This window comes from Drosophila mojavensis, unplaced genomic scaffold, assembly GCF_018153725.1.
Source record: "Drosophila mojavensis isolate 15081-1352.22 unplaced genomic scaffold, ASM1815372v1 contig_74, whole genome shotgun sequence".
Taxonomy (NCBI): domain Eukaryota; kingdom Metazoa; phylum Arthropoda; class Insecta; order Diptera; family Drosophilidae; genus Drosophila; species Drosophila mojavensis.
Genome location: NW_025318899.1, coordinates 4777618 through 4798374, shown reverse-complemented (window position 1 = coordinate 4798374; position 20757 = coordinate 4777618). Strand labels below are relative to the sequence as shown.

General features: G+C 40.3%; 3 protein-coding genes across 17 annotated transcripts in view; all 3 read left to right on the top strand.

Moving 5' to 3' along the window:
• Positions 1-20757, top strand: part of LOC6581437 — a 40167-nt gene that overhangs the window by 2249 nt on the left and 17161 nt on the right. For all 15 annotated transcript variants that reach the window (XM_015161841.3, XM_044010257.1, XM_044010260.1 and 12 more), the window contains exons 2-3: positions 6306-6645; positions 12364-13877. In XM_015161841.3, coding sequence (XP_015017327.1) covers positions 12371-13877 — 1507 coding nt within the window. In that variant the 5' untranslated portion in view covers positions 6306-6645; positions 12364-12370. The remainder of the gene's footprint in view (positions 1-6305; positions 6646-12363; positions 13878-20757) is intronic.
• On the top strand, positions 7099-8097 carry LOC6581438 (WD repeat-containing protein 61). Its single transcript, XM_002007132.1, has one exon. It carries the CDS (start codon positions 7099-7101, stop codon positions 8095-8097), a length of 999 nt encoding a protein of 332 aa, XP_002007168.1.
• Positions 19083-20748, top strand: LOC116804361. Its single transcript, XM_032731440.2, has one exon. The coding sequence runs from the start codon at positions 19125-19127 to the stop codon at positions 20721-20723; it is 1599 nt and encodes a 532-aa protein (XP_032587331.2). The 5' UTR covers positions 19083-19124; the 3' UTR covers positions 20724-20748.

Genomic DNA, 20757 nt, shown 5'->3' with positions numbered 1-20757 from the left:
CCTTGCAGTTCGCTTGTAGAATCTGTGATTTTTTTTTCTTGTCTCTTAATTTGTCGCCAGCTTTTAAGTGTGTTAATCGCCTACGCTTGCGCCCATTAATTAGTCAAATGCGACTCACAACTAATTGCAAATTACTCTTAATTAACGCGTGCCCGAAAACGCTGGAAAAAATGCAAATATAAACTTGGCTTTTGCATAAATAAATAAAATTAATACACCACAAATTTCGTAAATTTAGCAGAGATATTTCGATGAATAGGAGAAAGAAGAAGATAGAGAATTCAAGAAAAATTATAGATGACGGATAAGAGCAGATAGAAGTAAGTAAAGAAAGAAAAGATGTACATAGTTTTGTCATATCAGATCTCTGCATGGAATAGAATATAGAAGAAGATGTGATAGAAGACAGATGGAAATTGACTAACTTAAGGAAAGAGAACGAGGACATATTGTACTGTGACTTACACTGATACAAATTGAAAACTCGTTTCGGCGGGTAATCAAATAAATTTCAATTAGTTTGAATGTTGGTAGGAAATCGTTGCCCGCCCATATAAGCTAGACAATAGTTTTTCCATTGTCAACAAAAGTCGACAAATATTGACTTAATCAGAGATAACGGTTTTGTGCAAAAGTCTACAAATCGGGTTAATAATTTTGTTGTATATAAAAAAAAAATAATAATAATAAATTGTTGTGGGTAGGGCATGCAATCGTTCACTTGGCTGACCCTGCGGGGCTAACGACAAGGGCAGGGGCATGGGACATGGGGCCAGGTGTTGGGGTAGAGGTGCCTACTCGCTCTTGCTAGCATGTAACGGCTGTTTCGAGTGCTTCAACCTTTCTTGATGCTGTGCTTAGACAATGCACTACTGTCCACTTTTTGCAGTCGCCCATTGAAATTGAATGAGGCAAGATTAAGCAACTGTGGCATCAGCAGCAGCAGCAGCAGCAGCTGTTGAAACAATTGCCAACTGGCGAGAATAAGTTGCTTATTCTGTGTTCTTTTGCTGTGTGGCATTTCTTGAATGCTGCCATGCCCACACAATTAAGGGGCGGAAGAGTGGAAGGGGACAGACAACAATGCAATTGCATAATGCGCGCCCTAAGTGATGTGCTCTATGAGAAAATAGTTTCCTGAGTGTGTAAGTGCTGCTGCACTTAAAAAGTGAGGATATGACTGGGGAAATAGAGCTAATGTAGGATATTACAAAAAAAAAAAAAAAAAAAAAATGTATAAAAAAAGTAAAAATAAATAACACAAATTAATACTCATATATTTTAAGTTAAAATAGAATAAACACCTAATTTAAGGTGGGCTGACCCTATCTGTCTCCCTCAAAATTATAAATAGATTAATAAATACAAATTATGTTAGAGGACACAAAGCATATACTCACTCAGCCAATCGATAATCATTTAATTTATTAGACTACCTAAGCTAATTCAGGACAGGACAGGAAAAGCCTCAGAATTTGGGGCGGCAAACCCTTTTTCATATTTAATGGCTTTAACCCAAAAATTGTTGAAAATTGCCTATATTAGATTCGGTTGACCAGTTAATTGTGAGGTGTGCGTTCGATTGCCTTGCTTTCATTTATTAGCCCCATTTGGCAGTTGGCCAACTGATGTGTGCAAATTTATCAGTTCAAAAGGGTGCAAAGTGCGTGTCTGGATGTGAGCCTAGGCAATGTTCCGGGAAGTTCACACAGAGCTTTTGCTTTATTGAATTTCATATATTAAATGCAACAAACAGAGCGAGAGAAAGAGAGAGCGACAAACAGAACTAAAAGACAAAGACAGAGAGAGAGAGAGAGAGAGAGAGAGAGACAGTGAGAGAGCGAGAGGCTGTGCAGGAGAGAAGGTTTGTCGCTGGAGTAGACTCGCCTGGAGCGCTTCGCCGGTTACATAATGACAAAAAACGTTGCTCATGACATTCCGTTGCGCATGGTTGGGCATGAGTGGATTCGGAATCCCGCAAGGGGGCGCTCTGCGGTGGGCGGTGGGCTGTGGGCGGTGCTAGATGGGAGGGCATTGTGTTGCTGTTAAACTTTGTCTACCTTACTACCATTGTAGTTGCTACGTTGTTCGATTTTTCAACATTTGCCGAGTTGCTTTCAACGTGCTTTGCTTTTCTTTGCTTGTTGTTTTCCTTTCTTTGTTTTCTTTTCTTTGCCATGCTGTGCATCCCGTCTTAACTTTTGCATTTCTAAGGGTTGTTTCTTCTTGGCTTGGCTTCCCTTTGCATTTTTTGTATGCACTTCGTGCGTTTTTTAAGTTTAGTGCAGCTTCGGCAAAGTACAGTAAAACGCAGCGGACGAATAGCGTAAAGTGTGAAGTGTGTGTGTGTGTGTGTGCTTAAGGTTGACTCAACTTTGCACTCGCCATCCTCCATCCCTCCACCTATAACTCCTCCGGCTGCACTGCATTTGGCACGTTCGCCAGCATCCACAAAGACTTAAAGGCAATTTATATGCTTACACTGAGAAAAAATCATGTTTCATTCAACTGAATCTCCCCCCTTTCTCTGCTGCTCTCTCTCTCTCTCTCTCTCTCTCTCTCTCTCTCTCTCTCTCTCTCTCTCTCTCTCTCTCTCTCTCTCTCTTTGTATTATATCTTTAACAATTACGACTTAATTTAATTGTATAATTATTTTAATTGCAAGCGAAGATTCACGCTTTGCACAGCTTCGTTGCATAGAGAATGATTTTTAGCACTGATTAGACTCTCAATAGCTCTTTGTTTGTTGACAAGCTAATTAACAAGCACCGAAAACTAGGAAGATTAATTTCTATTACTATGAACTTGGACTATATATATATTATTGATAAGGTAGAGGCGTACGACAGCTGTCTGAGTCATGGAATCTAAAATTGATTGTGATTGTCAGCCAAGGCAGACATCGTGGCTATCACGCGGCTACCGTTTGAATTTCTGTATACCCTGTAAAAATAGTTTGGCGTATATATAGTTTTTGTAAAGTTCCCTAATAGAATGAACACTAAATACTAGTCAGATAATATAATGATGTAACTTCAAGGAGGTATATGGACTCAAAACTAAATGAGTCTAGCTATATATTGGAACATATTCATTCCATAAAGCTAATATACTCCTTTCAGCTCATGAATGAGTATTACCATTATTGATACAGATATTTTAAGGTTAGTTGAGTTCCCCGTTGGCCAAAGTTATTTTCAACCCGTTCGAGCAATTACAAACTAACAAGATGGATTTATGTTCTTATAATCGATTCCCAAATCAAATTGCAATTTGCCACAGTAAACGAGAAGATGAGAAAATATTGATTTTTAATTTTTTCGTGATTTTCGTTGTTTTTTAATGTTGTTATTCTTGATTGCTGCTCGCAGCGTATCAATCGAATATAAATGCTTTAATGTAATTTGCTTAAAATTGCTTTTCGACATTGTCACGCTCTCACTTCGGATAGAGCAGAGAGTGGAAGCGACTCTCGACTCTCAACTCTGTCAACTGTCAGCTGTCAACTGTCGCCTCTCGGCACGGCTTGAGTTGGCCACTTTTCGCTTTCGATTTTAAATTGTTACCAAATATGATCCGGCTTAGTAATATATATAGTTTCATACAGTTAATCGGATCTGGGGCGGTGTAGAGTGTTTAAAGATGATAACGGAATACCTGAATGATAATTGATACAGATTTCAATCCATTTTCGCATTCCTGAATGATAATTGATACAGATTTCAATCCATTTTCGCATTCCTTTGTTAATTCTTCTGATGAATCTAATATGAAAAAGCATTGCAGTCGGGCCTACACGACTGAAGTATACTCATTCATAGTCTAAGGAAAGATAATGTAAATTTATATATGTTCTATATGGAGTCTCACATTTTCTAACTTAATCCAGAGTAGACAGAGAATAATTTGAGCATTGCCTTAAAATTAATATACTCCTTTCACTTTCTGAACGAGCATAAAAATCTCAGAGCGTCGATAATCGATTGTCAGTGACGGATCTGTTGGTTGGAAAGCGTATATCCGCATTTTTGCAAAGTCGATTGACTTGTCTGGCCGAGCTCAACTGAAGCTCCTTCTTGTGTCCGCTTTCGTGGCCGGCGCTCCCAGGGGAGCCAACAGAAAGCGGTGGAAGAAGTCCTATTAGTGTCAGGTTCATTGCCAGCCATGCAACTCAACTGAACGGCTGAACCGCCATTGAAGCCGCAAGTCAACTAGGTCTAAGTCGGCATTTAAGTAGAGAAGTCGTGCAGTAATACTTAACTAAGCAAATTTTTAATGTTACTCACATTCCATTTAGTCTTAGCCGTGAGGCTTGCAATTAGGAAAAAAAACCTCAAGTAAAAACAAATTATATTATATAGAAATTTATAAGTTAATGAGAAATTGTTAGCTCATTTCCATTAAAAACTAGGGTACTTTGAAGAAAAATATATTAAAAATATATCTATTTAGAAATTCTAAATCAATTGGAAATTTCCATTAATTTTTAGCTCTTCTATAATATATTAATTGTATTACTTTTCTTAATTTACAAACCAATTTGTAGTTCATTATTTAACTATTCACAGTTAATTTAAATGAAAATGCTGCCACGCCCACATTTAGTAAAACGTTTACATGGTACAGCGCGCAGCCAATTTATGTTATGATAAAACCTCAAATAGATATATGTATGCAGCGCGGTCTAAACGGTGTAATTAATGTGAAATATCGTGAGCTCGTTCAGGTGTGCAGCATGTGGTAGAAGACAAACGAAATATGATAGCCAGAAAAAGAGAGAGAGACGGAAAGAGAGAGAGACAGAGAGAGAGACAGAGAGAGAGAGAATTAGATGATGAACGATATGAGTTAATGAAATATGTTCTGCAAAAGTAGATCAAGTTCATTAGACTGTAGACTGAATTCTAGATATAAAATCATAATCAATTCTAATAGATGGTAATTAAGCTGTTAATCACTCAGAATCAACAACATAATAATTGCCTTTTAAGCAAATGTCTAATCATTGTCTATAAGGTAAAGAGAACGCCTTTCCACTCTGTTGACCCGCTTTGGTGTTTGATTGCAACACAGATACGCTAAATGACATTGCGACGCAACATAATGTGTTGATTGCTTTGTATTATGGGTTACAATCGAAATGTTGTTGCTATTGCTGATGATTCGATGATATAAAACTAACTCTGGGCAATTCGCTGAAGAGTTTCACATGAAGGCCGCTGGCGAATTCATTGAGTGTGGGATTTGGAAATGTCTACTTTTGATGTATTTTGTTTTTCTGTTGTCTTCGCTTTGCTTTGCACTAGGCAAACATGTTGAAGTTTCTCGCTGTTTTTTATAATGGCCATAAAAAAGTATGTAATTCGGGGTTGACTCCACTTGCGACGATACGATAGGGCCTTCCGACTGATAAATCTTGTAAATTACATTGAGCATTTCATGTTCAGGTGTGCTATGTGTGTGGCTCTTCTGTCGCTTCTTGGCTCTTTAGTTCTGTTCTAGTTGTTGGCCACATGGTCACGTTGTCTTTTTATGGCATCGCCAGTTGACCCAAGCGAACAGCTTGTTCCTGACCTTTTATGGTGCTGTCTGTAGATAGCAAGACGAAACTAAAAACGGAAGATGATGCCAAGACAGGTTTTGGAGCTCGGTAACGCTAACTCTACCAACTCTAATCAGAGCAGAGTTTCTATACATCATATATATATCACTAAAATAATGCTTATAGTTAAGCCGAAATTCATGCGACTTCCTCAATGTTAGTGTATTGACTTTTGTTTTCATTTCTGAAGGCTATTGGAATTTGTGGCCATTTGTTGCTATTATTTTTGTTTCTCTTTACTTATTTGTTGCTATTATTTTTCTTATTGGAAGGCTTTCAGTTGAGGCGTCAACGCGTTTTGTATAAAAATTTGCAGCACTTTCTCTCTCGCCGCTGTGGGTCTCTGTGGGTCTCTGTGGGCGCCGCCTTGAGCATTCAACCTCTGATCGCGTTGCTTCATAGAGCCAAAGCAACGCGACTTGAACAAATGGAACTAATGGCTTCCGTTTGGAATACTTTAAGAGCCAAGTCAAGACGAATGAGCCAAAAAAATAAAATAAAATAAAATAAAAACAAAAAAACCAACTCATTTTGACTGCCTTTTTTGGTGTTGCTTCGATAGGCGCACAGAAATAATGTGGCAATTCTGTTGAGAGTTCGTTTTCAGCTAGGCGAGGTTCAATGAACCGCGAGCTAAGTTTTCTTCAACTGCAAGCAAAAATTTAATTTTGTATCTTTTTTTCTGATTTTTTTTTTTTTGCAGAAATTTGCATTTACTACAAACAAAATGCTTGGCACGGCGGTTGCTTGATTAGCAAACAGCAAAAAATACGAAAGAACAACAACAACAACAACGAAAACGACGCTCTCCACGCTTGAGTGCCATCAGTTGAGAGGAGTAGGTGGGCAGCACCAACGACAGCAGTAGCAACAACTATCAACACCTGGAATTAACACAGCCAAACACAATTGCAATGCCAAAACTTTCGACGGTAGTTAGCGCTTAGCTGCCCCAAAAAAAAAAAAAAAAAAAAAAAAAAAAAAAGTCAATTCCAAAGCTAAAAACTACAGCCAACAAACTTAGGACAAGGAAACTAAGACAGGTAAGCAAGTTTGCAAGCATAAAGATTAGCTAAGATAAGACAGAGAGGCAAGTCGAAATGAGAATTCATTAATATAGATCTTTGATTGAGTTCTATAAGTCTGAAAAATGACTTGAGGGCGTGCCTTGGCACAGGAATTTGCAATTTGAATGCCTTATCGAAGAGCAGGAAATGAAAATCAATAAGCCTGTTTCATTATTAAGTTTTTTTGATTTCAATATGTCTAGCCAAGACAAGGCTTTATTAGCATTCTCTTCATGTCTAGAAAGGAGACGTAGTCAAAGGCTTCTGCTAGTATCATCATCTCGCTTGATCTTAGTGTTATTTCACATTTATTCTCAATATCTAGGCAGGCGTTATTAAGTAGTGATAAGGCAAACAAACCAGTCAACAATTAGAAAACAACAGCACAACCAGAAAGTAGACAGTAAGTGAAACGAAATTCAAACCCACATGGAACAAACAAAAAACAACGATAAGCAGCCAGAGAACAGAGTGTGGTGCTGTGCTTGGGGCTTGCTCAAGCGCCAGCCTAATGACAATTGTAGTGCAAAGAATGTTGAGGGACTACCACAAGGCAACGGCAAGCCCAAGGAGTTTATCATTACGGGCGGCAATAAGCCACAACTCAAGATTGTTCACATTTCGCCCACCGAGGGCAATGCCTTTCCGCATGAGTGCAGCCATCAGTTGCCCGGAATGGGGATACACAATGTTGCGTTGAGTTCGGACAATAATTGCATCTCGGCCGTCTCAATGGACGGCAATTTGATGCTGGTGAATGTTATGGGCGGCATACGCTTGCCCCGGGTCACGCACTGTCACGTTAGTAATATCTGGTCAACGGCTTTCAGTCGCAATCCCGACTGTGTCTATGCGGGCTCGGGAAGCGGACATATTTTTAAGTACGACACCACGTTGGGTAAACTACAGTACAGCTATGACACGGATCGCTGCGAGAATATACTGGGCCTGGCCATCAGTGGGGATCAGCGCTTGGTGGGCGCCACCGACTACGAGGGCAATTTCACGCTGATCGATGGCTGCACGGGGAAAGTGCTGCGTCGTCGCAACTATACGAAGCCACTGCGCCGATTAGTCTACGATCAGCTCATGCGATATGCCTTGGCTGCCTGCGATGATAAGACGATCAAGTTAATTGATTTGCCCAGCGGCAGACTGCGCGAGACTCTGCCGGCACACGATGCGATTGTGATGTCGGTGGATGTCTCGCAGGATGGTTTGCGTTTCGTGAGCGGCGCCTTCGATGGCTCCATCAAGGTGTGGGACGTACGGACGACAAAGAGCGCGCTCTGCTTTCAGTGCAACCACAACAAGAATCTATGGGACGTGGCCTTCAACAAGCTGAGCAACAAGATCAGCGTAGTCGGCGACGGCAAGGGCCTCGGCGTTTACTACTGTTTAGGTAATAGGGAGATGATGCTTGTCTAGAGAGATATCTGTTTATTTATTTGTTTCTTGTGAAATTAAAAAAAAATCAAATAAAAAAATTTAAATGTGTTAAAGTTGTAAAGCAAATCAAATCCGATTGCTATTTAATGCATTTATAAACAGTTAACAGTAACAGTAACAGTTGACAGTTAACAGTTAATAGCTGACAGTGTCTGTGCTAATGAATTCCAGTTTTATAAGTCGGACTACTGCACGTTATCCAGCATGTGGCATCTGTTGTACGCCTTCTATTGCATCGACTATTTCAATTAGGCAGCAGCGTCGCATCCTTTGATTCGTTCGTGATTTGCGGTCATATTTATGATATTGCGTTGGCAGCTGCCAGCCAGGCGAGATTAATGACTTCAATTGGCAAGTTGGCAAGTTGGCCCCATCCATGACGGGCTGTAGGCCGCGACACACAAACTCCTCGCATTGCCGCTCGTGGCCAAAACCACAAAGTAGAACCCACTTGCACAGACTTGCCAACTCGTTTTCCCACCATTAAATTGGCATAATTTGTCGAACAAGAACAGTCGACAACAGCGAAGGTAACTTGCTATACCCATGGAAAGAGCGAATTTCGGGTATATTGAGCAGTATAGAGATGAGGTATATAGAGAGTGTATGTATATACATATACTGAATCTGGCTGAGTAACCGACTCGAGTTAGCCTCGTTTCAGTCTAGACTCTAATATAAATCCTTAAATTATGTGTCAAAGTTCAGGGTATATATTAGTCGGACACTCCCTTTTAGAACACTCATACTAGTTTATTCCATGGCTGTTACTGTTGCTGTTGTTGTTGTTGTTGTTGTTGTCTTTGTTGTGTATCAAAAAACACTTTTTGAATTGTGAATTCTGTGAATTGTTTTGCTGTTTTTGCCGTTGCCGTTGCCTACGCGAAAATTCTTTTAAGTTGGTATCTCGAAACTCGAATGCAATCAGTAACACAGAAAACAATAGACCAACGTCAAATGAAGTCTGATGAAATCCTGGGAGCGTTGAATAGTTGGAATGTAGTTGTAATAAAAGAAAAGAAATATAAATTCTTATGTTAAATATGAATGTCAATTAGAGTTAGATGTGGACTAGTTAGAGATTTGCAATTGGAGCACAAAAGATATATTACGAGTACATAAACTACCTTAGTAGTTGATTTGTGTAATCCAAATAAGAAATATAAATTCTTATGTATACTATGAATGCCAACTAGATAAAGATATATACTAGTTGCTGATTTACATTGCAACATATTCCAATTGGATAAATACAGAGACTGCTTTGATAGTTAACATCGTTAAAATAGTTATATCATTACACAACTTGCATTTGGATATATTTCTAATTTGATATATAGACTATATACTTGAAATTTATAGTATAGAAAATAAATAAATATATGTGTATATTCCAATTAGAGCCTATAGGCTATATTCACAGTTGAAATTTATAATACAAGAAAATATATAAATAATATAAAATCCTATTTACCATATAAAAGCGTATATAGATATATAATAAGTGTATATATTCTATTTATATAGACTTTCTTGAAACTCGCATTTTCTTTGGGTGCTTCTTGTTCTCCCAATCGTCTTACACAAGTCGAGTTTCCCTCTCGTGCGAACGTCTCGCATTGCTTCTGTGGCAAGCACTGGAGCTTAACTTTTTGCTACCTCACTAATTGCAGTCAATCTCTATGGCAACTGCTCGCTCGTACAGCTCCTACGGCTCCTACAGCTTGTTGGACCTGTGGCAATCTATCGTCAATCTAACAGACAGCGAGCTGGGAGCTATTGTTCATTGTTGACATTGTTTTTCTTTTAGCTTGACACAATTATATCATACGATATTGTGTGCTGTTGTTGTTGTTGTTGTTGTAGCTGTTGCTGTTGTTATTTCTTGTAATTGCTGTCAGAGATGGCGGCACGTGTTGCCTTGAAGTTTTGCGCTGCTTTTCTTTGCCTATCCTTGAGCATTGTCGAATCTAACGAGCGCAATTCCAGCGTTTCCCTCACTAATTAACATTTATGCAAATATTTGGCATTGGCATTAGCATTAGTATTAGTATTACTGCAAATTATTATGGCTCGTTAATTGCAGTGCTCCACAATTGATTGAGCGCAAATTATGAGTAATTTGATATATTTGAATTGGACTCAATATTAATGACCGACAATGCCATTATTTGGGTTTCGTTTCTTTGCATTGCAGCATTTCCTTGTGGCAAACGCGTCGTATACGTGATATTTGAAATGCAGCCACCGCAGCACGTTTTATCAGCTGTGCTTATCACTTATCACGCGCTTTCCTGCATTGTACTAACTAGCATAGCATATAATATAGTCAGTCTAAGCAGATCACAGACTATTTTTATCTCAGCTCTGCTTAGTTTTATCTTGTTCATGGCCGCAAATGCCGTAACAACTTTAGCTGCAGATTAGATAAACGCAGCGCTGCTCGTGTCAGTCTCAATGTGTCTTTATGTGTGTGTGTGTGTGTGTAAGCGTGTGTGTGTGTGTGTGCTTTGGTCTATATTTCTTTGTTCTCTTGCATTGTAATAAGTTATGTGGCCCAACTTTGTCTGCGCTTCCATATAGTGCACAATTCCGTGCATTGTGTCTGTGTCGTGTCGTGTCGTGTCTGTCTGTCTGTCTGTCCGCTATCTGTGCCATTTGTTTGCCTCTCTCCGTCATTTATTGTTGCAGTCTTATTGACTTTCTGATAATTTTGTCATAAAACAAATATACAAGTCAAAAACAAGTGACTCCAATTTGTTGTGTACACAATATTCATTGTTCATTATTCATTATTCATCATGCATTGTGCTCAACTAGTTTGCTCAACTTGTTTAAATTAGAGCTTGCTGTGGCTCTTGTATAATGGGATTGCTCAGCATTTTATTTTTATTGAAAATCCGAATTTGATAACTCTTTCGATGAACCTCTTTTATTTGCTACTTCATCACGCAGTTAAAGGAGTATATAGGCTTTGTGTAATGGACACATTGTTGGGTGTCCCTCTGTTTCTTTGTCTGTCGACGCTATTGAAGCCAGACAAGCTGTACATTGGGACCCTCATCATGTAACGGATCGCGAACAAGTATTAGGCAGTCAGCGATAACTGCTCGCCACATACTCATTTGTTTTTATTTTGAGTGATTACTCACACTCTGGCAATCGCTGTAGCGTACTCTAAGACTCGCTTCGGCACATCTATAAATTAATGCCCATACGCTGGGTGTACCGATAACAATTACCTTTACCCTATCAGTGGAGGCAAAAAAAAAAAAAAAAAAAAAAAAATATACAGAAAAAAAAAAAAAAAAGTAAATAGCTTTCAATGTCGATGCAAAAATATTTGCTTTTGCCTATACACACCTCACACTCTCGCTCTCTTTCTGTTTCAGTTCGCTCTACCTCTCTCTGCCTCGCTCTTTCTCTCTCTCTCTTTGACCTTAGCTAGCTGGCAATGCCTTTTAAGCAATCTTTAACACATTTGGGCTTAGTTTGCTAGTAGACGTTGCCAAAGACTTTCACAAGCGGTGCTTAGCAGTCGATCAGACCCATCCAGAGAAACTGAATTGGCTAATAAAGAAAAGCCCATAGCAATAGTGAATATAGTATTCAATTATATTGAAAGCAGAAAGTGAAAAGTGTAACGAAAGCTAAAGCAAAGGTGCAATAATGGCACAGGTAACGCTCACAATTTTGTCACATAAGCCAAACTATTTTTTGGTATCAATTAATTAGTCATAGCCGAAGTAAATATATTTCATTTTAACTTTTGCCATATTATCAAATTTTTTTTCAATTATTTGTAGATTCAATTATATGTATATACAATTTTAAACAATAATATTATTTATTTTATTATTTTATTTCTATTTATTTCTCTAAACCATGATATTAGTCATCATGTTAAATAAAATAATATTTATAGTTATTTCAATGTTAATTTTCTTATCTACCTTTTTGCATTTTAGCATTTCATATTTTTTAGACTTTATATGTATTTTTTTAGACCCAATTTAGACAAGTTTCTGTTTACAATATTAATTTCAGTTTATATCTACATAGTTTCTAGGTTACATTATTCATTTACTATTTTTAGACCAAGTATGAACATTAAATTTTAGATCCAATATAGCAATGTTTACTACATATACATATGTATATCTAATCTATAGTAAAATAACTGTAATTACTCATAGCTCAATTTAAACATTATCTAATTTGCTATTTTCGATTGCCTCTTTTTAGATCCACCATGGAGAAGCCCATGCAGCATGCGCCCGCTCCCGTTGGGAAAGTCTCTCAGATTGCCAACATATTCCAGCGGAAACCCATTGAGATTCAGCCGGTCGAGCAGCTGAGCGCCGTTGCAGCGGCTCACGCAGCGGCCGCCGCTGCAGCTGCGGCTAATCCAACATCAAATGTGCGCACCGAATCCCACTCGGCCAGATTCAACAATGCTCGCGCGCTCTTCGAGAAGCTGGGCGTAGAGTCTAATACGAACGTGAGCTCACGGCTCATGCGCAGCAATTCACGTGAGGATAATCTGTACGAAGGCTCTGATCGCTCCTCGTCGCGCTCCTCGGACCGTTCACAGTCGCCGCCGAAGCGACGCATGCCATTCCCATCTGGCGCCAGCCTCAATCAGGGCAACAATATTTCACAAAACTGTGTGGATCGCTTGAATAACAGTAAATTTATTGTGGACCCCACGCCAGTGGCCAAATATCCACAGCACAATCTTGCGCGACTGAAGTCGGAGGAGCTGAACTCAGCGGCTGTGACGCCGCCGTCGAGTGGTTCGGTCAGTGCACTCTTCGCCAGCAGCGGTGGAGTGGGAGGGGCAGGCGGCGATAAGCCAGAGAAGCCCGAACGCAAATTCAATTCGAGGGAGCTCATCGAGAAGCAAAAGAAGTGGACCTCGCACTTCACCAAGACAAAGACAACGCGCACGCACAGCGATCTCAATCGTTGCGATATCATACGCACGGTGCCCGGCACGGGCCTAATTATGGATGTGGAGCGGACACCCAAGGTGAGTCCGGAGCTGCGGCAGCATGCGATGGTGGTTGCTGGAGCTACGCCCGTTGCCACGCCGCCGCCGTCCTCGATTCCACCAGAGATCAAGCCTCGAAGTGGCAAAATTGGTAGCCCCGTCAAGTCGCCCCCCTTGCCGCCCATTCCAGCCGTTAAGCCAAAGAACGTAAGTCCCGTTAAATACAACGCAGCGACTACCAAATGCGCCGAGGCAGCGCCTCCGCCTCCACCAGCCAAATCGGCAGCTGTGACGGCGGCCATGCAACGCTCGGCGTTGTTGCAACAGGAGCAGCACCAACAGCAGCAGCAGCAGCAGCAGCAGCAACAGCAAAGTGCACCTGTGCCACCTGAGAAGCCGCGCAAGAAATCCATTGATTTGATTGAGGATGCAGTGCCAGTCACTTGCTCGACGCCCTCATCCTGCGCCTCGCCCACCAGCTCGATGAGCGCGCACAGCGTCCATCTGCAGGCGGCCAAGCGCGGCTCCATCGATACACCTGTTGGCGGAGCACCTTACACAGGTAACAGCAATGGACTGAGCGGCAGCACCAATTCAGCGACCTCTGCCTCGCCAGATCAGGCCAGCGCATCGTCGGGCCCCTCCTCACCCGTTTACACGGAGGACGAGAAGCAGGAAAACGAATCCACAGAGAAGTCTGATAACGAGCATTATCAGAGCAAATACAACAGTGTGCCAAGACGACGACGCCGCAGCGAGAACGAAGGTAGGCTTCAAATTATTGAAACTAGTTGAAATAGAGCTAAAAATTATTATAAGTTTACCAAGAGTAAAACTTGAAGTTGCAATGAGAGTAAAGAGACGGGTGGACGTTTATCTGTATCAAGTCAAGGCTAGATTCTGTAGAGTTGATATTGAGAATGTATTTATATATGTATATGCAGCAGAACACTAAAACTACTTATCTAGGGTCTATGGGTATATATCAAGGGTCTATATACATACGTGTATGCTATATCTTTAATAGGTTTTCATTTACAATAGACAATCAATTGATGGATATACTCTATGCTGACCATATTTGGCTGTGAATGAGGCAATTAAATAGCTAGACGGACTGGTAAATAAAACACTATTGTAATCATTTTCTGTTCTTTTAGGCTATCTAATTATAGCTTAGTTGACTCAAGCTATGCCAATATCTACGATCTCTAGGAATGTAGGAAAATCGGTATTTATTTGAGTTACGGCGTTCTTAGCTTACAAAACTGTTCATAAATTATATATAAAATAATATTGGAGCTCTAGAAACTGGAATAGCACTGTATATACAGTAGAATCCAGGCATAATGACGGTCCGTTGAGTGTCGTTATAACCGGATTTTAATGTACTTTATTTAAGAAATAGCTCCTACTTCATCTGGTATAGAGATATGCCCGAAAAATATTTGAGTTCTACTCATTTGAGCTATTGCATATCGGAATACATGATATGTTCTGCAGCTCAGTTGCTTTTAGTTCTCGAACGAGTATTGTGCAGTCGGTTATGCAGTCGCTTCCTAGTTCTCGCTCTTAAGTTCAAGCACCTCAGCCGCTGTGTGTGTGCTGAGAGCCCCTGGGCCTAGGTATAGAGAGAGCGAGAGGGAGAGAGAGAGAGAGGGAGAGGGAGAGAGAGACGGAGTTCGCGGCGAGTCGACGTTAGATTTGTGCGCACATTGGTCGCCCGTTTGCTGCCCTTAGAGGCGAGTCAGCTCAGCGTTTATTGTAACATTCTTTATAAACTGCACACAATTCGTGACTGCAATCGTCCGCCCCCCTTTGTGCAGCTCCTTCTCCCTATTGCAGTTTGTTTTGAGTTTGACTCCAGAGGTAATAGAGGCAGAGGAAGCGGACGAGGCGCATTCCAATATGGGTCAAACACAGCAGGCATATCAAATGCAGCCCCCACGGCTCGGGCAGCAGCATTCCAAGCTTCATCTCCTCCTCGTCTTCAGTTTGCAATGCAGCAATCTGCTGTCGACCATCTCTCTGTCTCTCTCTCTCTCTCTCTCTCTCCCTCTATCTCTGTCTGTGTGCGAAGACTTGGCGGATTTTGTTGGGATTCTCTTGATATGGCCAGCAATCGACTGAGACGCAACATTTTTGCCTCTCCCGTTCCCAGACATGAAATTGAATTAATTCTAGATTACAGACTACAGAGATGCGTTACGAGCATTTCCCTTTGAGTTAGTTAAAGCGAAATAGACAGAGAAAAGGCTAGATCTGTCTGTAAAAAGGCTAGATTGCCAGCAGTGCCTTGAAAAACGTCTCTGATAATTCCCACTGGATGCGTAGCTATGCGAGCTGACTATCTGCGCAGCTGTTTCTAGGAAAGCGAAATCGCATGAAGTGCATTGAGGCCTGCAACAATTTTTAATTCATAATTCTCAAGTGCTCAGCGCTGGGTGGGCGTGGCTTTACCTTGATTATTGATCACATTGTTAATTTGAACGGCAGGCATTATCAAAATCGCAATTGACATAAGGCAATATACCTAGCCCCAATCTTAACTCGATTGAACCCGAGACTGTGATTTAAAAACAGACAAATTTGAAATTCTTTCATATATCAAATGTATATGTAAATATATGCCCTGTCTTTATCTCAACCCACAATTAAATTTAATATTTTTCTATATAAGAAATTTAGCATTATATATTTAAACTATCGCATTTACATGAGCTTAACCAATTTGCAAGCTAAAGAAATGCATTTTAAAAACAATTTTACTTTAGATCTTAATTATAATATTCTTATTAGAATTGCATATGCCTTTGAGTTGTTTGGGCATAGAATTCGCAGCAGCACACATGAATGGGAACAGGATGGGGGAGGGGGAACCCCTCGCTGAATGGGGCTGGGGCACGACTCGCATGAGTTTATAAATAAAATAAAATGAAGAGGACTTGACTTGAGCAGCAGATGGGACAGAGGCAGGGGAGGCACGAGGGAGACAGCATATGCAACACTAATATCAACGCAAATCCTCTAGTCTATACGTCTCTTTGAAAATATATATCGCGTCTGCCAAAACGTTTGACAGCTTTGCTCCACTTTTATGTTCGCTATGCACATATTTATATAGATATTTATATAATTAAAGAGACAAAGCATCAACGTCAAATGCGTAGACAGATGTGCCTTGTTTTTGGTTAATCTATTCATATGCTCAACCATATATGCCTTATTGACATTTTTGAGAGAATCTGTCAGTCTGTCTGTTTTTCTATCTCTCTGTCTGTCTGTTTATTCGTCTTGCTGTCTCCTTGTCCGCAGAGATTCAGCTGGAGCGCTGCAGCTGTAGAAGTTGCTGAACAGGGCGACACAAGATTTTTAGCGTAGACACCAACCAAAATTAAGACTTAGCATTAGCAAGTGCAACAACCACTGTCAAGCTTTTGTCATTGTATTGCCGCTAGATGGCGCCAGCTGATCTTATATTGTAATTTATTTTGTATTAATTTGTTAAATGCAAATAATTTATGAATAATTACTATTATTATATAGATATAATTCAGTTTATTATTATAAAAATTTTGTAATATATTTTTGTATATCTGCATTTTAATTGATAACTTTTGCCAGCATTATTTAATTAGACTAACTTGGCTTATATATATATTGTATATAATTATATTTATGTATAGGGCATCTGTTAGTTAGTTAAGCCCGCTATGTGCTATCATTTAATGTGTACCCCTTGAGGTTAATGACCCCGCATGGCGTGGATTTTTGACAGCCACTTGGCTTGGTTATTGGACATAAGATTTTCTTTTGAGATGTTTGGCCACCCAAGCAGCGTTTCCTGTGGTTTTTATATAGCTAAAAATTTAAATATATAGTAGCTGATTTCTGTCTCTGACGCCTCGCTTGGCAATAGCTACCCTCTACTCAAAAGCTAATTCTTAAAAATATATATATAAAACACCTATGTATTAATGAGTTGCCTACCTGTGACACCCTGTCCGCCGTGCAGCACCCTGTGAAACGAAACTTTTTGGGCTGTCTGGCTGCTGCCTGTCTGCGAATCCCCCCAGCAATGGGCAATATGCCAAAAAGTGCGAGCAGAGAGCAAGAAAGAGAGGAAGAGAATGATCGAGAGAGGGAGTGAGATAGAGAGCATCACTGAGTGCGAGAGAGAGTCCCCATTTCTCGCTCATTTGCAACTGTAGCCGATCAAACAAAAATTCTTTCAATCTTACAAAATTTTGCGCTTGATCATTTTAGTTAATGTCGCGTTTCGGTGGCGTTTCCATTGATAAAGCATCAAGAATTCAAAATAATTTGATGCTTCGTTCGCATTTCAATTGCCCAAACACCAAATACATTTGATTAAAAACGATAATTAAAAATCTGAAAAAAAAAATTTACAAAGATAAATTGTGAAAAGAAAAGTTGAAATCCAAAGACAGACAAAACAGTGTAAAAATGAATTCAATTGTGTTGTGCGTCTTCAAATGATTTGGCAGTATGAACAAATATAAAGATTTACGATTAATCGCTAGCATTATCATGGACATGTGTTCGAAGCGTGATTGAATATTACTCGAGATGTTCGATATGTGTTTAGTTGAAGGTTTCACATTATGAGTTGATTATGCTTGGGTGCGGCTAGTTAAAAGTGCAAAAGATATGGGAAACGATTTCAGATTTCGGGTTCATCAAGGTTGCCTAAATTGAATAAAACTTTAATGGAATTCTACGCAGTTTAGCTTTGCCTTGTTAAGCATTTCAAGTGAATTAAAGTATAGATTTTTTTCATGTTACTCTAATTTCACTTGACTTTTCTAAGGGCGCCTCTAGACCATAGAAAATATCGCAAGGGCTTGTCGAAAAATATTTGTGTAACGCATTCAGTTGCTTGTGGCTTTTGGCATTATTGCAACATAGCAACAAGATCTCAAAATAAAACATACAACAGCAACAACAGAGACAATAACAACAACACTGAAGGCAATTTCGGATGCTAACAATTTTAGAAATTCATTCTAAATTTGTCTAGCGACAGAAAACAAAACAACAAAAAAAGAAGTAAGAATGCTGCGGACGAGCTCTACCGACTGCTACATACTTGTTTACAGTGCGAAAAAATTTGTAAAACGCATAAAGCAATATACCCCTTTTGATTTCCTGAACGAGTGTCAAAATAGTCAACGGCTGAAACGATTTGCTCTCAATTGTTGATGGATAAACTTTTTGGCATTTCTCAATGGAGAACGTTTTCTTTTTTATTCGATTAATTCCTAACACGCCTTTTGGTCTTTTCTTCTGCGTCGATTCCAAATTATTTATTATAGTTTTGTTGTTGATTTTGAGCACATCTGAAAATATGCTTTTTCGCCTAGACTTTTGCATCGTTAATTCAATTCGAACATACTTTTCACTTCCCAGCTGACCTTCGTTCTATCGTTTATTTGTTTTTCTTTTCGTAATCGTTTATTTCAGTTTATTTACTTGGGCGGAAATGCATTTACTCTGACTGTGCATTCAAATGCGAATGAGAACTCGACCTCCGTCCCCTCATTGGCACGCAGTCGCCCTTGCTATTCACTTTTATCGCGCCCACATTAAGTATTCATGGTTGTTAAGACACGGCTGATTCCTAATTGGCGTTAAGTATACGCAAGGGTAGATGCCTAGCTCCATGTTATAGCCTTGTAGATTTGCTCGTTGTTTTGGGTCAGTCGACACTATCAACATGTGGAAAGTGCTTGCTCTTTTGCTTGGCTTGGTCATCTGCTCGAGCTCGGAACTCCAAAGTACCAAAGATATGGCAGCAAAAAGTTGTCGAATTGCCAGAACTGAAACAGCTCAAATCACCTACATCTATCGCTGCGTTACCTGCGTCGCTACTAGTTCTGTTTCCTATTTGGAGTTGGAGCAGGATCTGCACCTTTGCATTGGAGCTCAGTTGCCCAGTTGCATGCGAAGCCTGGAGGCTCATGAAGTTGAACCGATTCGAGAGACAAATAGCATGAATATATTCCTGATTCCTGCAGGCGACGGAGGTCAACCTCTGGTCCGTCGTATCGTGGACATGCTGAATCCTCGACAGCAACGCCGACATTTCCATAAATATCTGTTCGTGTGGCCCGAGGCAAGCGAGGATCAACTAAGAGAACTATTCGAAGGCTGCTGGAGTAAGCAGTTGCTCTTTGGTTTGGCCATTACCGGACCAGACACTATCTATGATTTCCAACCGTTTGGTGAACAAGGCTTGCAGCTGACAAAGTTGATCTCCGGCAGTGATGTCTACTACGTTGATAAGTTGAAAAATTTGAACGGATTTGATCTCCGCTTCTCAATGTTCGTTAGTCCGCTGCGGGCACTACCTTTGGAACCAGTTGAGAGCAAGGGTTATCAGGCAATTGATGGGAACGTTGCCCGACTTATAGCGAAAAAACTAAATGCTACGGCCAAATATGTTACGCCTAGTGATAATGACTCCTATGGACGTTGCTTGCCCAATGGGAGCTTCACAGGTGTCGCTAGGGATATAATAAATGGTGAGACTCATATTGCAATGAACTTTCGATTAATAAGGCCGTGTATCGTATCTCGTGCGGAGTACATGTATCCTTACACCCGACTGAAAATCGTTTTGGTGGTGCCTGCAGCGGGAATGCAGCCGGAGTTCCGGATCTTTGTCACTGCCTTTCAGAGGTCCGTGTGGCATCTACTACTCGCTAGCTTCCTGGCAGTTCTTCTGATCAATGTTGTATTACAGTGGTTTTTGGAGAAAATTGTAGGAGAGCCACGTTGCCGTTGGTACGACGTTTTTGAAATGCTTTTCAAAACACATTTAGGCCAACCTGTGGATCATTTTACGAGAATTAGCTCCCTACGGATGTCTCTCATCGGATGGATCCTATTCAGCTATGTGTTGACGACGATTTACTTTGGCAAGCTGGAAAGTACTTTTGTCCAGTCAAGTTTTGAGGAGGAGATAGACACGGTGGATCAGTTTTTGACACTTGGTGTACAAGTACATGGTATAAACGCGCTACTAGACGCTGCGCGCCGCTCACTACCGGAACGTCAATATAATCAGCTAATGGCAATCACAAAAATACATCCAATTAATGATAGCGAGAACTTCTATGTGCTAAAAGTAAGCCGGCAGAACAGGAGAACAGCCTTTGTTATACGCAGTGATATAGCCAAAGAATTCGTGGCACGCACCTTTAACTCTGAGGTGGGACGTCCCAGTTATCATATTGTCAAGCAGTATCTGAGATCACTACCGGGCGCCTATATCCTACCGATGGGCTCCCCGTTTCGTTACAAGTTTCAGAATATTTTAAGTACTCTCCATGAGCACGGTGTCTTAGAGCATTGGAGGCGCATGGATATTCTGCAAAAGAGCCGGACTTCAGGTCAATCCGACGATGACCAAACGGACACAGAAGATGCTGCAGATGAGTTGGAGTGGAGCAAGAAACATGTAGTTCTCACTTTAGGAATTCTTCAGGGTTCGTTTTATTTGTTGATTATAGGTCACCTTCTAAGTGTGTTAGTTTTTTTCATAGAACGAGGATATTTTCACTGGCGTCGTCCAGTAAACATGGTTTAGTTTAAGGTGTGCATCTTAAGAATATTCTTTCTTC